This window comes from Gekko japonicus, unplaced genomic scaffold (assembly GCF_001447785.1).
Source record: "Gekko japonicus isolate JY-2015 unplaced genomic scaffold, Gekko_japonicus_V1.1 scaffold22, whole genome shotgun sequence".
Classification (NCBI taxonomy): domain Eukaryota; kingdom Metazoa; phylum Chordata; class Lepidosauria; order Squamata; family Gekkonidae; genus Gekko; species Gekko japonicus.
Genome location: NW_015175971.1, coordinates 2237187 through 2255999, shown reverse-complemented (window position 1 = coordinate 2255999; position 18813 = coordinate 2237187). Strand labels below are relative to the sequence as shown.

The window sequence follows — 18813 nt, the reverse complement described above, 5'->3', positions numbered from 1 at the left end:
TTTTTACGAGAATCAGATTTTCATTGCTTCATTCAATTGCTCTCTACTGCCATTTTTTACAGCTCTTATCGTTCCCCTGGAATATGGCCTTGAGACAGCTCATCCGTGTCCTTCGCTGTGTTATCTCTTCTAACTTTTATTAAAACTTCAGCTTTCATCTGAAGATAGCTAATTAAATCCGTGACAGATTATAGACTCGTTTGAAGAAGAAGCAAAAAAAAAAAAAATTGTGCTCAACTACTTTTTCTAAACAGAACCCTGGGCGGCGGAATTATGTTCTCTTTCCAATGCAGTTAAAACTAAAGGGGGAGAGGGGGTAAGGGGGGGGGAGGGAGAGAGAATAAGGAGTGTTTCATTCATTTAACCAAGACAAGATGCTTATCTCCACCTAGTCTATAAGATAGGTTTATATTAAAGTTCTTTGTAGCGTGACAAGACCCCGTGCCATTTCTCACCATAATTATTTCCCGATGTCGGGAAGGATTTTCTCAGCCTTGGGGCTTTAAGGACATACCTGCTAACGTGGACAGAAAGCACAGACCTATAGTCACAAAATGAACTGCTGTTCTGCAATTACAATTTTAAAAGTATTTTGCAAAAAGCAAACAAATGAATAAAACAAATCTTTACAGACCAATTCTGAAAGTACTGATATAGAAGATAGTCCCACTAGGTTTAGTGGGGCATACTTCCAAGAAAAGGGGCATAAGTACTGAGACCTTAACTCTTAAGCACGTCATTTCTGAATGGCGTGAACACAGTATACAGAACAGATGCAAACAAAGTTGAAAACATTTTGATCTGAATGGCTCTCTCAAGTGATTTACAAACATGAGAAGTTAAAATATGGCTCTCAGTGCTGGCTGTGAAAATGTTCTAAATTAGTGGTTGTAAAAATGGGTATCCGGAAGTATGAGCAGGATTAAACATAACGTTTTTTGGAACACACATTTTAACGTATGTGTAAAGAATCACAAGAGGGTTGCGGTCAAAGACTCAGCTCAGAATGCTGAAATCCTCAAGCCCAAGTCTTTGGCACACCATCACTATGTGCTGAGACTTCTTTGGGGTACTCTGACATTGCAAAGACTGTCAGCCTTTTCCTGCCTTAAAGCTGCAAGCAAGAAAAAGCAGCACAAGATCCTTTCTCCAGGGCCACTAATATTAATGGACCTTTGCTCCCAAAAGCTGCTATGAGGTTTGGCATCTATGCCATTTACGATGATGGTGAGAATTATAGGAAATATGAATGTGAATTGGATTGGTGCCTTAATATTGTGTGTTACTGTGTGTCTTTCTGTGAATGGAGCTGATACTCCACTTTGGGGTCAAACCCTATTGCTCCTGCTTTAAACTTCTTGAAAACGCTGAAGAAGAGATTTGCTTATTTGAAACGAGTGAAATTAAATCTGGAAACCTCATCTTGGAATTCATACTTTGGACTTGGATCTCATACTCTGGACTGGGAGCAGATCTATTTAAGTATCTCATAACCCTTGCAGAATTAGAACATTTCGATTGCTTACTTGCTCCCTCCTTGCAAGTAATTGGCTTACTTTTTGTAAACTCATGATTTGGATGACTGTTACTTTACTTCTTTAGTGCAATTATTTGGAACAGGTTTTGCATTAGATGAATAGTTTTGTTAAGAAACATTCACGTTTACATTGAAATAATTACACTTTAATGTAAGAAAAATATTTGTTGCTTTTTGCGCTTTCTTTCACAGTCATATTTCCTATATTTCTCTGCATGTTTGCTGACTGTGGTTCCTTTAGTTGTTGATTTGGGATGATGGTGGCATTCTGACAGCCCTGGAGTGCACCTGTTTTGCCTGTTATTAAGTACTTCCACACTGGGCAGAGATGCAGCTATAGATTTACAGATCCAATTCCAATCTGCTTCTGACACGAATCTTTAAAAAAAGCAAGCAAAGACCCTGCACACTTTTCTAGCTCTTCTCAGATGAAGAACATCAGCCTTTGGTCTTTACTGTGACAAGGCCGTTTGCAACAAGAGAGACGATAATCACAAAATCAAGATCCGGGCTTTTGCCATCAATACTAGGCCATCGCCCTCATGGTTAGCATCTCTCCGGTTAAATACCTGGAAAAGGACAAATCAATGTGTACAAAACAGCTGGGAGATGTGCTAAGGGGGGTGGGAATTATTTGCACTGCTCACTGGGCAAAGCAAATTAGTGTTTTCCATGGCGGCAGCAACAAACAGATTTTGAAGAAATAGAAACAAGATGCTGACAGAGAAACACCCCTTTTAGAATGAGTGTGATAAGAGCTCCCACCTGAGCCTCGCTGGGATCCCTTCCTCCGCTTCAAGGCCTTTTGTAAGATGTCCTTCATGGTGACCTTCATGCTGTCCACCTGGATAAGCGAGAATCCATGCGCAGCATTTCTGAGAGAGAGAGAGAGAGAGAGATGTGTGCAGTGTGAGAGAGAGAGAGAGAGAGAGAGAGAGAGAGAGAGAGAGAGAGATGGTCAGACCACGTTATTGCAAAATGGTCACCAGAGGGCAGCTTGTGGCAGTGTTGGGACTATTATCCAGTGCTTGAAGATTTCAAGGACAGGGAAGGAAGGGAGAAAAATCCTTCTAAGACACCGATATGATGGGGAATGGTTTCTATCACTACAGAAAGCGGCAGTTGGCATAGGTTTGGGAGCACCGTATGCCTTTTGGGTGCAGCAGGAAGTCAACTATACTCTACCCAGAATCAACATACATGTTCTTGCAGTTGCTTTGAATTTTTGCCATAAAGTGTTACTATAGAGTAAGACAATATGAATGGGATGATGCACTTTTGCAATGGTCTTATTTATTTAGATTTTTGGTTTCCCTGTTGGCGAAAGCATTACCGTGCCTAAATATCATAGATGTGTCTGAAATAAAATTTAAAAACACACTTTTAAAATGTGTACCTTGCAGACTTCACACAGCTCTAAAAGCGGCTCTAAACCTACAAAAACTCATGCCATGATAAAACTGTTAGTCTTTAGGGTGCCATGGGGCTCTCTTGTTTTTGCTAAAACAGTAACACATCTGGACATCTGGAATGTGTCCCTGTCGCCTGGGAATCCAGGCGCAGCTCTGGACCCAGCAGCACCACAAGCAGAGGAAAATGAGACCTATCTAGCTAGATGTATGAGATCAGCACAGCAAAAGCTTCCAGGTATTTGTTCTTGCCAATCAATGGCACCTCTCAAACATCTGCACAGAGTCTCAGATATTTCACTGGCACCCAAGCCTTTAACACAGGGCAAGCCGAGGTGATTCACTATTCTGATCCAAGCCAAATGGAGCTTGTGAACCAAAGATATTCTTGCTGCATGTTTCTATAGCTCAAGTCCAGTGATTTCTAAACCAAGTGGGAGGGAACTGTGGGGCTCCTCAAAAGCTGATCTGCAGTCACTCTCCTCAATGATATGAGGATCGGCAAGGATGGACTAGCATCACCTAAAGGCAGTTTGCCTACCTCTACTGATCTTCCCCTGCAGTGCACAGCTTCAGAGGAGTGTTAGATGTGCTTTAAGGTGCACACTACAGTTACAGTAGGTGATAATGAAGCCTAACAGGGCTGGCCAGTGTCCCAAGTGAACTGAATGCATGCTCGGGAACATTCCCTGGAAACTTCTGCAGTGCACAAAAGTTCCATGACAGACTATTGAGGTTTCCCTGGAGAGGATGGGGTTTCCAGACCACCATTCTAACATGACCTGCTCTTCTCAGCCTCCCCATTCCTTCTTCAGTTCTCCAGATGCTTACACTTTGCGTGTCAAAAAGCAAAATAAAAATTAAAAATGGGATGTGTATCCAACCATGCAGTTCCTCTGATGGAACAGGATTTCTCAATGCCGAAGAGGGAGCAGTGAGTTCCACTGATCCCCCCCTTCCAACTGCAGAGCCCCCTACTTTCCCCCCCTGTACTGTTCCTGAGGGTCTGCTGACAGCCAGGAATAAAATTCCGGCAGGCTCAGTGTGGCTGCAGGTGGAGGAGGAAAGCAGAAATTTTCCTCTCCCCTAACTTTGCGGATGGTTGGGAGACACCCTAATGTTCAGATCTAGTCACCTCTAACAAGAGGATTGCTTTATTTTTGCTAGAGAGGCGTGCCTTACTTCATTCTCATGCTGGCCAGCCTTTACTGCTTTAAATCTTTCCTTGGGTAGCCAGCTCTCTAGTTTGTAGTGCATCCCTATGCTTTGACAAAGCAAAGGCAGCAAAAATTGTCTTGCCACCCAGGAGAGGGCAGGGAAGTATGTACCTTCAGGGTTTCAAGAGTTCAATCCCACCTTAGGTCTTCCTGCCATGGAACATTCTGAATTTTCACAGACATAGAAGCACCCAAACTTCCCCCCTACAGCTTTTGCGTACAAGAAATGTTCTCTCTCCCTCCCCTTTAAAACACCAGCCAAGTCTTGGAAACTGTGCATACAGGGCTGTATCCTTTCAACCGACAGCTGGATTCTGGCCATGTGGGGTGAGACTGGGGGTGCAATCAGATCTCCTGGCTGGAGGGGGCCCGCCTGCGCAGCCTAGGGTGAGTACCACAGCTGGAATCTAGAAAAACACACAGAGGAAGTGGCGCACGTTTACAGGATTTATGCGATGTTTTAAGCATATTGTTGAAGTGTTTATTTTTGCAAGTCACTCCATGCTCTGAAGAAGTGGGACAAAAATCCCTTACATCAAGTAAATCAGTAAGTAGTCTCCTAGCAGCATGGACAGCAACCTCACAGGGACAGAGACCCCGTAAAGACAGCAGGAGGGTCAAAGGAAAGAAACAAGAGGGGATGAAGGAAAAAAGAACTAGATACATGTTGGGGGAGGGGGGAACTATTTTTTAAGGCTCAGAAGAATGTTGCTTGAAAATATCTGAAGGACCTCTTGCTGTGCTGGATCCTGGCTAAAATGACCAACACTGACACCTTCCATTAGGTACCTCCCTACCGAGCAGCTTCTTTTGATTATGGAACAGTCAGACCATATCAATTCTGTGTGTGTGTGTATCATTCCCTTAATTTCCAGCTGACTTAAAAACAAGTCTCCAGCTTCACGGAGACACAAAATCATGCAGGCAGGATTCCACTTACTGGTTTGCAAGAGGAACAGTTCCAGTGTCACATGTAGGCTGGCCTTGCAGTTATAAACTAACTTTAAGCACAACAGATTTAAATACTTTTTTTTTTTGCTGTCTGCCATAGAGTTGCAATGGTGTACATACTCCCTCCACCCCATCTCTGGCTGCAGGCCTGACTTCAGTGGCGCCCTGCCCCTTCCCCCAATTTAGGTTCATTAAAACAGCAACCCTTGTTCACCTTGGCTGCATGCACAACAGCCTCGATCTTTTCTTCCACGTCCAAAGACTGCTCACAGAATGGCAAAGTTGGAGAACTGAGGCTTGTGCGATACGATCTCAGATCTTGGCCAAACTCCAAAGTAAATGTTAAGAAAATGAGTTGAAATACAGAAAGCAAGATGAGGTGAATAAATGGGAGACAGGCAAAGAGCTCTGAAGAGAAGGGAAAGGGTGAGCGGGGGGGGGGACGACGACCCTTCTTTATATGTTTGAAAGTTTTCATAAAATTTATTGCCTCAAAAGCAAGGACCAGTTGATACAAACAGCAGAGCCAAGTGACAAGCCTTTTCCACTTCAAGCTGTTTAGGGGTGTGACATCACACCTTTAAATGTTTCCCCATTTATAAAACACCTCCTTGCACACAGAAAACTAGTGTATCAGGGAGGAATTTGCTTAGTCTACTTCCTGACATACTTTCTTCCCCTAAGTTCGGGGAAGGATTTCCCCCCCTAGTGGGGAGAATTCCTGGGTGCACTCTCCCATCAAGCATCCAGAAATCATTTCAGTCCAGGAAAAAAACCCAACCCTTTGATTCTGCTGATCAAGGCAACCGGACTTGAAGGCCCTTCAAGTAAACACCAAAAAGGAGAAGATCTGGGATGGACAAACAGCAGCACGTAAAATGGTGATGAACTCAGCTTTCTGAAGTGTTACTGAAAAGTTCTTCCCATCATCTATGCTCCCCTCCCCATATCCATGACTGGGATAAATAGCTCTTTTTCAAGAACAATCCCCCCCCAAAAAACCCCTCCCTGCTGCTGGACTCAATTCTATATTAACTTTGACACGCCTGTCCTCTGTGAGCTCCGTGGCCTGAGAACTGTCAACTTAATTGCTCTGAGCAACTCTGAATCATGGCTGAACCTTGGCCATCCTTTACCTCAGAACCTGGAGTCTGTCCCAGAACCAATCTTGAAAAGTTTATTTTAACTGATCAAAGCAAAAGGTGGGGGGGAGGGAAGTGCCGGGGGCAGGGGGAGAAAGCCCCGCACATTTGACTATATTTAGTGGAGCTGTTCAGTAAAGAGAGGCTTTGGCAAAGGCTGTAGAATAGAAAGTGCAGCTTGAGATTGTAAACCTTGGGATGTTTGTTCTGGAGCCAGGCCAGGCAGTCCAACAACGAGTCTAGGGCTGACAACCAGGGTCTAGCTTGGGGGGGTTGTTTGCTGGTAGACTACAACATTGGTACTCCAGAGTTTGCACTGGGTTTCTGTGGCATTCCCAGCACGGCTCAAGGTCCCTACTTTTAACCTTGGAAGATGTTATGGGGCTTGAGCACCCTGTAATTCCTCCTACTACAACCTCTGCATTCCGGATCTTCCCTTGTCTCCCTCCTCCTCTTCTGATTCAGCTCCCCTTACTGAGCCACAAATCTCTACACTGCTTCCTCAGTCACGCCCCCCTCTTTTCCATCTCCCCTTGCAGTTGGATTGTAACCCATTTTGTAAGTCGGGCTGCTACTTTCTTTTATGCCTTGTATAAAAAAATCGCTCTTTAGCCTCTCTCTCTCTCTCCTGACTTCAATCTTCAAATCTGGCAATTGCCAGCAGTTTCCACTTATGCTGGTGGCTGCCCGTCTTTCTGCCTAGTGCCACAAGTCAAGTCCAGTGAACTGGAGTGCGTCACTCTACACAATCCCCATATACATCTCCATGCCTTGGAACGATTCTGCTTCTTTCCTTAAGTAGCTGGAGGACGGGTAGCAGCATACAGAAAAAGAGGCAGGCAGGAGTACAGAGGCACAAATGTTGGGCATGGTTCAGATGTCACATCAAACCCTGGTTGATGGTAAATGAAGGAGTCTGGAAATGGTACTCACATGCTCCCCCCCCCCCTTTGCCGATCCAGGATTTTGACACACCATGATCTGCCATTACATTTAAACTGACAAACGATGGGCTTGCACCCGGATCAGTGTGCTCAAGATTCCAAATGAGGAACAAGCCAGTTTGCAAGGCAGTCAAAAACACTTTGTTTGTGAGCTTGGATGCAAAGGAAAACTGTGGTCCCTTGCCAGCCTGTGCTGAGTGAGAGAAAAGAGCAAGCCTTAAAAGAGCAAGGCTCATTCACACAGCAACAACCCATGGTCAGGCTCCCACGAGCTCTCCTGTTCCTTTCTAGGCATGCCACAAAATCCAGGTGCCTAGGCAATTTTTATGGCACCTGAGCCCCAGAAAGCGAGGCATTTATGTTAGCAGCACTTTCTAGACTGCTGCTTAGTATGCATTCTTTCTTTATTCTTTCTTCCCCCATATTATTTATTAGATTTTGAACTTTAAGAAAGTTACACAGGGCTTGGCACATTAGGCACTCAAATAAGTTAACAAATATATTCAGTAAAAACTGGCCACTGGATGGATCTGTGCAGGATACGCATGTGCTGCAATTCTGAAACTGACCAGCATCACCATGGAATGGGCTATTAGACAGAGAACACTCAGCTGCTATTTTTTGATTTTTTTTTAAAAAAGTTCTAGCCATTAAAGCTGACAATGCTTGGCAAAAATCACTCAAGACAGATTTTGGAGATCATGACACCTCTCCCTCCCTCCCACCACAGGGTCCTGACCCACAAGTGAAAAGTACAATACTCTAGAAATCCAAGAGAAAGCATGGAAACCCTTAATAACAGTAGAGTTAACTTGCTTGTCCAGTGTCCTTCCAAACAGGCAGATACATTTAATACTCAGAAACAGGGCATGATGGTGGCAGCCAGATCCTGTACTTTATCTCTGGGATCTAGTACTCAGTAACTACCTGGGATCTAGTAGCTAGTATCCAGTGCACTACTCTTATTTTACCTTATCATCATCTTAAAGGTAAAGGTAAAGGTTCCCTTGCTTGAAAGCCAGTCGAGTCCGACTCTAGGGTTGCGGTGCTCATCTCCGTTTCAAAGCCGAAGAGCCAGCGCTGTCCGAAGACATTTCCGTGGTCATGTGGCCAGCATGACTAAACACCAAGGCTCACGGAACACTGTTACCTTCCCACTGAAGTGGTCCCTATTTATCTACTTGCAATTTCTTGCTTTCGAACTGCTAGGTTGGCTGGAGCTGGAACTAGAGACGGGAGCTCACTCCGTCATGCGGCACACTCGGGTCTCGAACTGCTGAACTACTTACCTTCCACAGCCTGCAGTTCAGCGTCTTAACCACTTGAGCCACCGCAGCTGTCATCTTAGAGGCCTTTATAAAAGGGGGACTACACAAATTCATGGAGGTAAGGCCCATCGATGGCATGGGCAGAGGCAGTCTACCTCTGATTACCAGCTGCTGAGGGACTACAACAGGGGGAAACACTAGGCCTTCTTCTGGGTTTTCTAGGGGCACCTGGCTGGCCACTGTGGAAAACAGGATGCTGAACAGGTTGGATCACTAGTTTCATCCAGCAGTGATCTTACATTCTTTTACCACGGCTCACAACCACTGCATTTGCTCTAACCTCTTTCTAAAGAAAAATAAGGTAATAGCTGTCACCCATGTCTTGAGGCTCTGAGTTCCATAGGTTAATTACCCATTGAGTGATGAGTTATCTCCTTCCTTTTTTCAGACTTGATACTACAGCAAATCAATTTCATTGCCCGGCCCACCTTCTAATATTAAGCAAAAGGGATCAAAAATTATAGGGTGTCTTTTCTCAGTAAATATGACCACAGGGATCATCTCACCAATTAAAAACCAGCACTTTTTTCTCTGTATTTTTTTTAGAACACTGGACCAGGAGAAACCCCTACTGTTGGCTTCCCCCTAACCTTCTTCCCTCCCAATCATTTTACGAAAACATACCTGGGTGACAAGGTTAAATCAAGCAAAGGAAAATCCCTGGCACTTATCATCCGCCGGCATTACTGATAAATTGCACAGTGGAGGAATAAAGGATTACCTTCTGTATTTTTTCATTACACTTTTCTTTTGTTACAGAATACATAAATCCATTGTGGCACAATGTAATATGTATCATCGTGCTACACCTGTGGACGCTTCATAGCGGCTGCCATGTCTGTGCAGTCAGGAATGATGAGTGAACCCCCCGTGAATGTTAATGATAGTGATCATTCTGAGGTAACTTGGCTTTCCATCTTCCTTTACAGCCTCGGCGCTAGAGCCAGGGTGGCAAGGTTCAGGAGAGGGAAAATGAAAAAACAGGGAAGAGAGAGAGAGCCGAATGAGAACTCCGGCGCCTCGGAAAAATGTGCCGCACCTCACCCTTGGGGTTGGCTTGGCCAAATCCATTAACACTCAGACAAAAAAACAAGAGAGAGGGGGGGAAAATAAGGGCTGCTGCTTCTTCTCTCTCTCAGTCTGTGCACAAAACACTCCTGTAGTAGCTCAGCCCACTGGTGAGAAGAATGTGGACTGGAAGTCCCAAGTTCCAGGTCAAAGTTCCACTAGATTCAGTAGCCTCGGACGTACTGCAGCCTCTTAGAAGCTTCCAGGTGTATACTTTTGCCCAGTGATGGTATTTTTTCATTTTTTTTAAAAAAGTAAACCCTATTTTACAGTCCCAGGAGGACCATCAAGACAAGATGCAGAACAAGAACGGAATATGAAAGGCATGTTGTGTGACAGAGTATTATATGTGTTGTGTGACAGAGTATTATAGTACATGGAAGCGGTAATTACCAGTGGTGGACTGGACCAAGATATTTTGGTGCCTTAGGCAGAAAATTGCAGATTCAAGTTAATCTGACTACTGAGGGGGCTTCACGTGGGGTAGGGGTATCCAGCAATTCTATACAAGGCAGAACTTTTGAGATTCCAGAATGTTCTCCCACACATGTTCCACTGGTTGCTAGTCCACATGGAATTCTGATCTGATCAAGCCTAGAAACTGTGGATCAGTTATTACTTATTTCAACTTGATATTCACAACAGTTGAACAGTGACCAAAGCCAGGATCACCCTGTCACTTTTTTATGTATGCTTGGGTGCCAAAGAAGGGTTCTAATCCACGTTAGTGACAAAATCTAATTCTGATAATTATTATGGAAGGTGTTAATCTGTAATAAAACCATGTCAAATATTCCTCCAGCTTTATTAGGCAGGAGGGAGCACATTTCCAGATAAACACAATGGATGAAGATGGATTCAGGTGGGTAGCCGTGTTGGTCTGAAGCAACAGAACAAAGTTCGAATGCAGTGGCACCTTTAAGACCAACGAAGTTTAATTCTGGCTATAAGCTTTCATGTGCATGCACCCTTCTTCAAATACACTTGATGAAGGTTGACCTTGTTTATTCTTTTTGATGCCCTTTTTTTTGTCCCCAACTGCTGTGGTTTGGACGCTATTTTCCCCTTGATTATTTATTTCATTTATTCTGAAAGTTTAATTTTAATTCTGTTAGTTTTCAAAATCTGGAAACAAGTTGGGTTATCCATGCTTAGTATGACTTAGATGTTAACACACAGGCAAACATGCAGGGCTGCTGCTGAAAACGGCAACCCTGAATCACGCTAGTACCTAATGTGCAAACCGGTGTCATCAAGTTGTGCATTCCCCTGATCCCACTCTCTGTCAGTGACTACCGCCAATGTGGGGAAGAAGATACAATGATGTTGCATCATACTTTTTGGCTACACTTTACCAAAGAGAGGAGGGGCCACTACATTTTCAGTGGCAGTGGCAACCGTTGTTTTAGCTAACTCTTAATTCTGCCCTCATTCTTTTCACATTTATGTTGGTTAGGGACTATGCTCATGATATACTAGGAACACTACATCTAGGTCAGAGGTGTCGAACTCATTTGTTACGAGGGCTGAATCTGACATAATGCCAGCTACTGGAGACGTAAATTGTATAAAAGACAGCAGCTGGTAAGCTCCAAGTTGCTGTATTCCCACTGCAAGGCCCCATGGGTTGGGAGGGGGTGTGCAAAGGAAAACCCATATGGGCGGACTGGAGAGCCAGACATTCCCATGCTGCCTGACTGCTGCAGACAAGCCATGCTGAAGCCACAATCGGAGTGGCTCCACCTACTCCCCCCCCGGAGCAGTCTCCTGTTCCTTCCCTTGCACCAGTTGCTCACGTGCCACATAAGAGCCCCTGGCGGGCCACCTCTGGCCCCCGAGCCTTATGTTTGACACCTCTGATCTAGGTGGTAGGGAGTGACGGGATGGAAGCCTTGAATATTCAGCTTGGGAGCCACCAGGAAGGTGTATTTCAAAACCCCTAAAACTCTTTGCATGTCTTTGCAGAATGGGCCACCCCAAGAAGTGCTGGGGAGGAGCCCAGCAACCCCTCTCGTCAGCACCTTACAGGGTGGCAAGCACGAGGCTAGACTTAGTGTGGAAAAAATCCTGCTCGAGAATCAAGGCAGTTTGCTGGGGAAGCTCTGGACCAAAGTCACTCCTTTCTGTCCCATTCCAGAAGCTATCAGCTCGCTAGACTAATGGCCATTTCTGAAGCCAGAATGGCTGCCCTCCGTCTTCTCCTTGTATAACTTTGCCAGAGTCCTTGGAACTTGCCAAATTTGGTCATGCCTGCTTAGCTTGCTCGACTGATTGTGCCAGAAAAGAAAATAAGACACAGATGTATTTGAGCGCTTGGAGATGCCAGTAAGAGAGACAGCTAATGGCTTCATTTCGACCCTCCCCTACCAGCTGGGCACAGGTGGGGGGATAATGAGGTGCCTCTCCCTAATCAAACTCAATTATTTACTACTCTCCATAACCACACAGACATTTACTCTCGGCTCAGAATATTAAACTCGCTGTGGGCTACTCCCAACCTCTGCCACCGGGTATTTATAAGCAAACGCCAATGGCTGAGAGTTTGCTTTGGCAGGAGTCTTTGCTGCACAAAGTTCTGCAAACCGCTCCTGCCAAATCAAGATCCCTCAACAAAGCTCCATAACTGTTAGCTGGGCCAATTATGTCACCTCAGAGAGCAGATCTAACATAAACGTGGGTTAGTCTGTGCAACACGGAGCAATGGTTTGCAGCTCCTTAACTAAGGTCTGAATGTTTAAAGTCACCTTATAATGAGTCAGACCACTGGTCCATCCCGCAGGCTGTTTTGTTGTCTCTGGCTGGGCATAGCTTTCTGAGGTCTCAGGCAGAGGCCTTTCTCAGCCCTGCTATTTGAATTAGTTGGAGATGCTGCACCTTGTCCCATGAAATGCATGTGATCTACCACTGAATCTGCCCACATGCAACTGCTGGCAGAAATGGTGCAAACTGCATTTTACACACCCACACCCCAAGTTCCAAGTTCAGTCTTTGGACCTCAGGAGCAGGGCTGAGAAAAACCTTGAAGAGCTGCCACTATTCAAAGTAGAAAAAGCATTTTGCCAGCCACATTTAAAATTGAAGGCTTCCAGTCAGAAGAAAAGAAGAAAAGAGGACTGGTGCTACTACTATAAATATTTTTACAGTGTTTCAGCCAGCATAATATAGGAGGTTTATGCACCTAGTTAAAGAGACGAGACTGGCTTGCTCCTAATACTAACACTCGAAATGGAACCAGAAGATAAAGTGCAGAAAATAAAGAAGAAGTTAAGGGGAAAGTTCAAAAAAGTAGCATTGGCTTCAAAACAACTCGCAGATTGCTAGCAGCAAAGAACAGGTACAAAAAGACTGTGAATAAACAATCACTGAGCAATCTAATTTACTACAGCAGATCCCTGGAAAAGTTCATGTCGTGTGGGGCTATTGGTAGAGAGCATTTGTTTGTACCTTGCTGAGTCAGCAGAAAAGAGAGCGGTTCGCTTGCACCATTTTGACTGGAGGAAAAGACTACTTTGTCAAAGGTCATCATCACACTGTATCCCTAGCTAGAGAAAAGTTAATTCTGGCCATGAAGGGCATATGTGCAACACTGCTCTGCCTTAAAAGTGCATGCCAGTAAGTTTAGTATGGCCACACAACTTGCCCGGGGGCCAAATTTTCAGCTCCCAGATTTAGCTGGATCTTAAAAAAACAACCCCCCCTTCAACTAGGTGTCAGGTAGATAAGGGAGCCATCCATTTATTTCTTATTTCTGCCATTTCATCAAAGACACATGGAAAATCTTTGCTTCTCCCCAGACAGAGCCCTTGCCAAGATGAAAATCAAGTCGGATTTACAAATGCTGAGTTATGTGTTTGTTCCATTCCCATGGCCAGAATTCACCAGGACAGTGAAAATGTTTGTAATTGCCACAGAATGGAAAGGACATTTTGACACACACATACCCCATTTCATATGTTATTCACAGATGGGTTTTCCACTGCTGAAGCCTTGCAAGATTTAAACCCGTGCCAACACAAACTTTGCTTCTGATGCTGTGATGTGATCGGGCTCTTCAGAACAAGCCTAGCTAGAAGCAGATTCTTAAACCAGACCTCTGACTTTTAAAGAACCATGGCTCAGCGTTGTTCAACTTACATTGTGGGGGTGGGCCAACTCACCCTGTAGCCTTATGCCATAAGAAGGGTAAAGTCCACCTGAGGCTCCAGGTCCCAGGATTCCTAACAATACTTTTCTTGCACATGCATGCAAAGTAGACCGGAGGAATGACTTTGGTGCCAATTGAACAACAAATAAATAATTTTTCAATTGTCAGAACCGTATCCCTTCATCTGACTCATTTTGCCAAATCACCCTTGTGCCCATTTCCCTGCTTGTGATACACCACAGCCGGGTCTGCATAAAGCCTGCATATCAGCAATCAGAGAGACGTAGCACAGAAGTCGCCATCCCAAGGATACCATTTTTTATAAAGTTTCTAGTCCTTATGTCTGTAGAGGCAAGCTTGAAATCACATGAAGCAGGGCCTTGTAAAAGCCTCAGAAGCTAGAGGTGAGTCTGAGCTAGAATTCTGGTGGCAGAGATGGGAAGGAGAGGGATGGGATGATGCAAGCAAGCAAGCATCAGTGTCCGGCACAGCTCCCTGAACCTCCCCCACAGCTCAGGGATGGAAAAAGCACTTATGCACAATAAGCCATTACATTCATATTTGCATAATTTGCACTTTGGAAGAAGGGCGGGATGAAAACATGACAGACAGATAAGAAAACACACACATACAGCACTCCCCATAACTTATGCAGATTGAAGGCTCCTGCTTTTCTTTTCTTTAAAAAAATTGTGTGTGTGTGTGTTTTGTGTGTGCTTGCCAGGAAGTCATGGTTGACTTCTGGCGACCCCTACCGGGGGACTGGAAGATATTCAGAGATGTGGCTGAATAAAGCCTGCCCCCGCCTCCCGCCTCTGGTATTCCAAGGAGGTCTTCCATCCAAGTACTTGCCAGAGTTGACCCTGTTTAGCTTCCAAGATCTGGCCAGATCGGACTTGCCTGGGCTAGCCAGGTCGGGGCTGCTTGTGCTTTTCTTCATATAGATTTCAGACAGGCTGGGGGCAAATCCCTGAACCACTGGTCTGGTCTGGGGTGGAGGTCCCTTCTGGATGGGTGACCCTATAAACAGCACTGAATCATCCACCACTGTTATTCCTCCCAACTTCTTTCTCCAAGATCACTTCTTTTGAAGGAACATAGCAGCAAGGCAGATGGGGAGTAACAAGGGAATGGACAGGGACAGGGTTGCTACACCCGAGGAATAAAGCTCCACCCACTCTCTCTCTCTCTCTCTCTGTTGCTCACTTCCTTGCCAATAGTTAAGAAAGGAAGCACCTGGGCAGAGGGGAAAACAGACTGTGGCCCGGGGGTGCAGGTAAAGCAGAAAATGGGAACTTACATTCGGACAAAGAGCGACTGTTTGGCAGCCAAGCCGGGTGATGAGTATTTCTCGACCAGTGCCAGCGTGCTGAAGCCGAACTTGTGAATAGGTTCGTTGCAATCCAAGGGTGGAAAATCCGTGTCCACTTCACCATCGTCCTCGGCAATGTGGAGACAGTAAGCATTGACATTGTCACTGAAACAAACCAAAAAGGTCAACAGATGAAACTGCCTCATAACAAATTAAAACCCTTGCCAGCCCAGTCCAGGATTATCTACTCTCACTGGCAGCAGACATGGCAGGGACTGAACCTGGCACTTTCTGTGTGTGAAGCATGAACTCTGCTATGGGGCCAAAGCCCCTCCCTGTGCCAACAGCATTCAATTCCTGGAGGGAAGCCCAAGGGCCAGTGTTGCATTTTTCTTCTTCTTAGTTTCAGTTACAGCAATGAAATCTGTGCAGCAAAAAGAGGCTGTTTAGTCATGGGCAAGGGAATTCCCTGACTTGGATGGCCCCAGCTAGCCTGACCTCATTGGATCTCAGAAGCCCTGGTTAGTACTTGGACAAGAGAGCACCAAGCCCTGGTTAGTACTTGGATGGGAGACCACTAAGCCCTGGTTAGTACTTAGATGGACCACCAAGGAAGTCTAGGGTTGCTATGCAGAGATGGGCAATGTCAAACCATCTCTGTTTGTCTCTTGCCTTGAAAACCCTATAGGTTGCCATAAGTCGGCTGCGACTTGATGGCACTTCTCCTCCTCCACCACCACCACCAGCAGAATTGCTTTGCTGATACGTGGTGTCCACACAACTGGGGTGGGGTGAGGTAAAACCAACAAGAGAAATGGCAAGACATACATACAGTTCACATACTTGTACCCCCTTCTCTCCCAATACACTATTGAGGTGTGTGTGTGTAAAAAGCACACTTTCCACAACAACAAAAGCAGTGTAATAATCTTGGAGAACTTGAGAACATGCACACTGATTGCTGTACTTTTAGTCTGGTCTAAATAAAAAAAAAGTATGATGTGTCTTTTGCTTTGGGATTTCGCTTTGGACCAACACAGCTACCTGCAACTTCTTCCCTAGGCTGTTCCTTAGGCTCAGGGCTAGATGAGCCACTGTTTGCTCACCTAACTTGGGAAGTTAGCAGCCAGCGAGAAATGGTAACTCTGGGATAGATGGCTGAGGATGAGGTGAGAAGGAAGCTACTTGTCTAACAAACTCAGCAGTCACAACCTACAGCACTTATGGTGAGGGAAGAAGAGAGAGTTTCCCAATAGTTCATCCTCTGCTCATGGCCCCCCAATGTGGTGTTCACCTATATCATAGAATCATAGAATGTTAGAGTTGGAAGGGACCTTGCAGGTCATCTAGTCCAACCCCCTGCACTCTGCAGGAGCATAGCCGAAAGATAGCCCTACAACATACCCGAAAGATGGTCGTCCAGCCTCCACTTGAAAACGTCCAGTGAAGGAGCATCCACCACCTCCCGAGGCAGTCTGTTCCACTGCTCAACCACTCTTACAGTTAGGACGTTTCTCCTGATATTTAGCTGGTATCGACGTCATTTCCACCCATTCGATCTAGTCTTGCAATCCGGAGCAAGAGAGAATAGATCTGCTCCATCTTCTACATGACAGCCCTTCAAATATTTGAAGACTGCAATCATGTCCCCTCTAAGCCTTCTCTTTCCCAGGCTAAACATACCCAACTCTTTCAGCCTTTCCCCGTAAGACTTGGATTCCAAGCCTCTCATCATCCTGGTTGCCCTCTTCTGGACATGCACGAGCTTGTCAACATCCTTCCTAAAATGTGGTGCCCCAAACTGGACACAATACTCCAGGTGAGGCCTGACCATAGCAGAATAGAGCGGAACTACCACCCCCAGTGATCTGGACACAATGCTTCTGTTAATGCATCCTAAGATTGCATTATCTTTCTTCGCAGTCACATCACACTGCAGGCTCATGTTTAGCTTGTGATCAACCAGGACACCTAGATCCCTTCCACATGTGCTGCTGTCAAGCCAAGTCCCTCCCATTCTATATATTTTTACCCTCCCTTTCTTGCCAACAGGGACCCAAAGCAACATTGTTCCCTCTGCCTCCATTCTACTCTTACAACTTCCATGCTGTGAGGCAGGTTAGGCTAAGAGAGGGTGACTGTCCCATGGTTACCCAGCTAAGTTCTATGGCAGAAGGGAGATTTGAACCTTGGTGGTCTTGTAACTTTTCTCATTTGTTCTCTTAAGATGACAATTAAAAAAGATCCACTTCAGTCCATCCAACTGGACTTACTTGATTCTCTTTGCCTTGGTGCTGGCATTTTGCCTCCTTCCAGTGTGACGATGGCGGAGAGCTGCCTAACCGATCACAAGGAGCTAGATTTTCTAAACTCGGCGGTTTAAATGTGGAAGTTTTAATTGCATGAGTGATGCTTAGATTAATTAATAGCAAAGCACATGCTAATTGTTTAATTGGTTGCTTGATCTATAAAGATCATTTTTTTGTGTGGAATTAAATGAGTTGATTTACAAAGTTTATTGATTGGATGTGACAATGAATTATTTCGCCAACTACCTGATTTGCAATTTTCCCAATTAATCCGCATACCTTGGGTTGCAACTCAGCTCACCAAGAGTGCTAACTCGGGATGATCTATCCACACACTGTCATGGCTAAGATATTTATTATACCAAACAGGTAATAATGACACATTAAATTTAATGTAACCTGTAAATTCACTAAATGGATGGCTAACAAAGGGTAATCCTGGTCTGTTGGCTGCTGTAAACACTCCAGTTCCCTACAGTGGGGCTGAGAGAATTTTTTATGACACCCCCTCACTCTTAAACATCTTTGAAAATTAATTTTAAGCTTCAGGACGGAGGCAGTTTACACAAGTGTGCAAGCCACCAATGACTAGCAAAAGATGCCCCCCCCCCCCCCCGGATGCCTGGGAGGGCCAGCCTGGTTCAGTGGCTAGAATGCTGAACTTAAACTGGAGAGACTTGGGTTCAGATCTCCACTCAGTCATGAAGCTCAGTGGGTGACCTTCAGCTAGTCTCTCCCTCTTGGACTAATCTACCTCACAAGGTTGTTGTGAATATTGGAGGGGGGGAAACATGTAGACCACTCCAAGATCTCAAAAGGAAAGGGGAGATAAAAAGTGACAGAATTTCAGAAACTGGAGGAGGAAATAAGTCCAGTGGATGGAAAGATGAGTTATTGAGGAATGACAGAAGAAACATGTTTCATACACAAGTGTTTGAATGTACTATTAGTGGAGTCAGGGGCTCCTGGTCAAAAAGCAAAACATCCCACCGAAAGCAATCTGGAATCCTTAGTGACTCTCGGGCTGGAACCAAAAACATTGGTTCCTCAGGCTGGGTTGCAGGTCAGCGAGCCATTGTGGAACTGGGTATGTATATTAGAACTAATATTTGTTTTAATTTATTTATTTTACAAAATTTAAATCCTTCCTTTCTGCTTCCATAAAGGGCACCAAGGCTCCTCACAAGTTAGAAGAAGAAGAGATTCGATTTATACCCCGCTCTCCACTTGGAGTCTCAGAGCAGTTTAAAATCTCCTTCCCTTCCTCTCCCCAGAACAGACACCCTGTGAGGCAGGTGGAGCTGAGAGAGCTCTGAGAGAGCTGCTCTTGAAAGAACAGCTCTCAGAGAACTTTGACTGACCCAAGATCACCCAGCAGCTGCATGTGGAGGAGTGGGGAATCAAACCCGGTTCTCCCAGATTAGAGTATGTCGCTTTTAACCACTACGCTCT

General features: G+C 45.1%; 1 protein-coding gene across 3 annotated transcripts in view; it reads right to left on the bottom strand.

Annotated features, from left to right (window-relative positions):
* Nucleotides 1-229: 229 nt before the first annotated feature.
* The window catches only part of LOC107122931 (target of rapamycin complex 2 subunit MAPKAP1-like), a 115014-nt gene continuing 96430 nt past the window's right edge, over nt 230-18813 (bottom strand). For all 3 annotated transcript variants that reach the window (XM_015426066.1, XM_015426068.1, XM_015426069.1), the window contains 3 exons: nt 15041-15217; nt 2303-2412; nt 230-299 (listed from right to left, as the gene is read on the bottom strand). In XM_015426066.1, coding sequence (XP_015281552.1) covers nt 247-299; nt 2303-2412; nt 15041-15217 — 340 coding nt within the window. In that variant the 3' untranslated portion in view covers nt 230-246. The remainder of the gene's footprint in view (nt 300-2302; nt 2413-15040; nt 15218-18813) is intronic.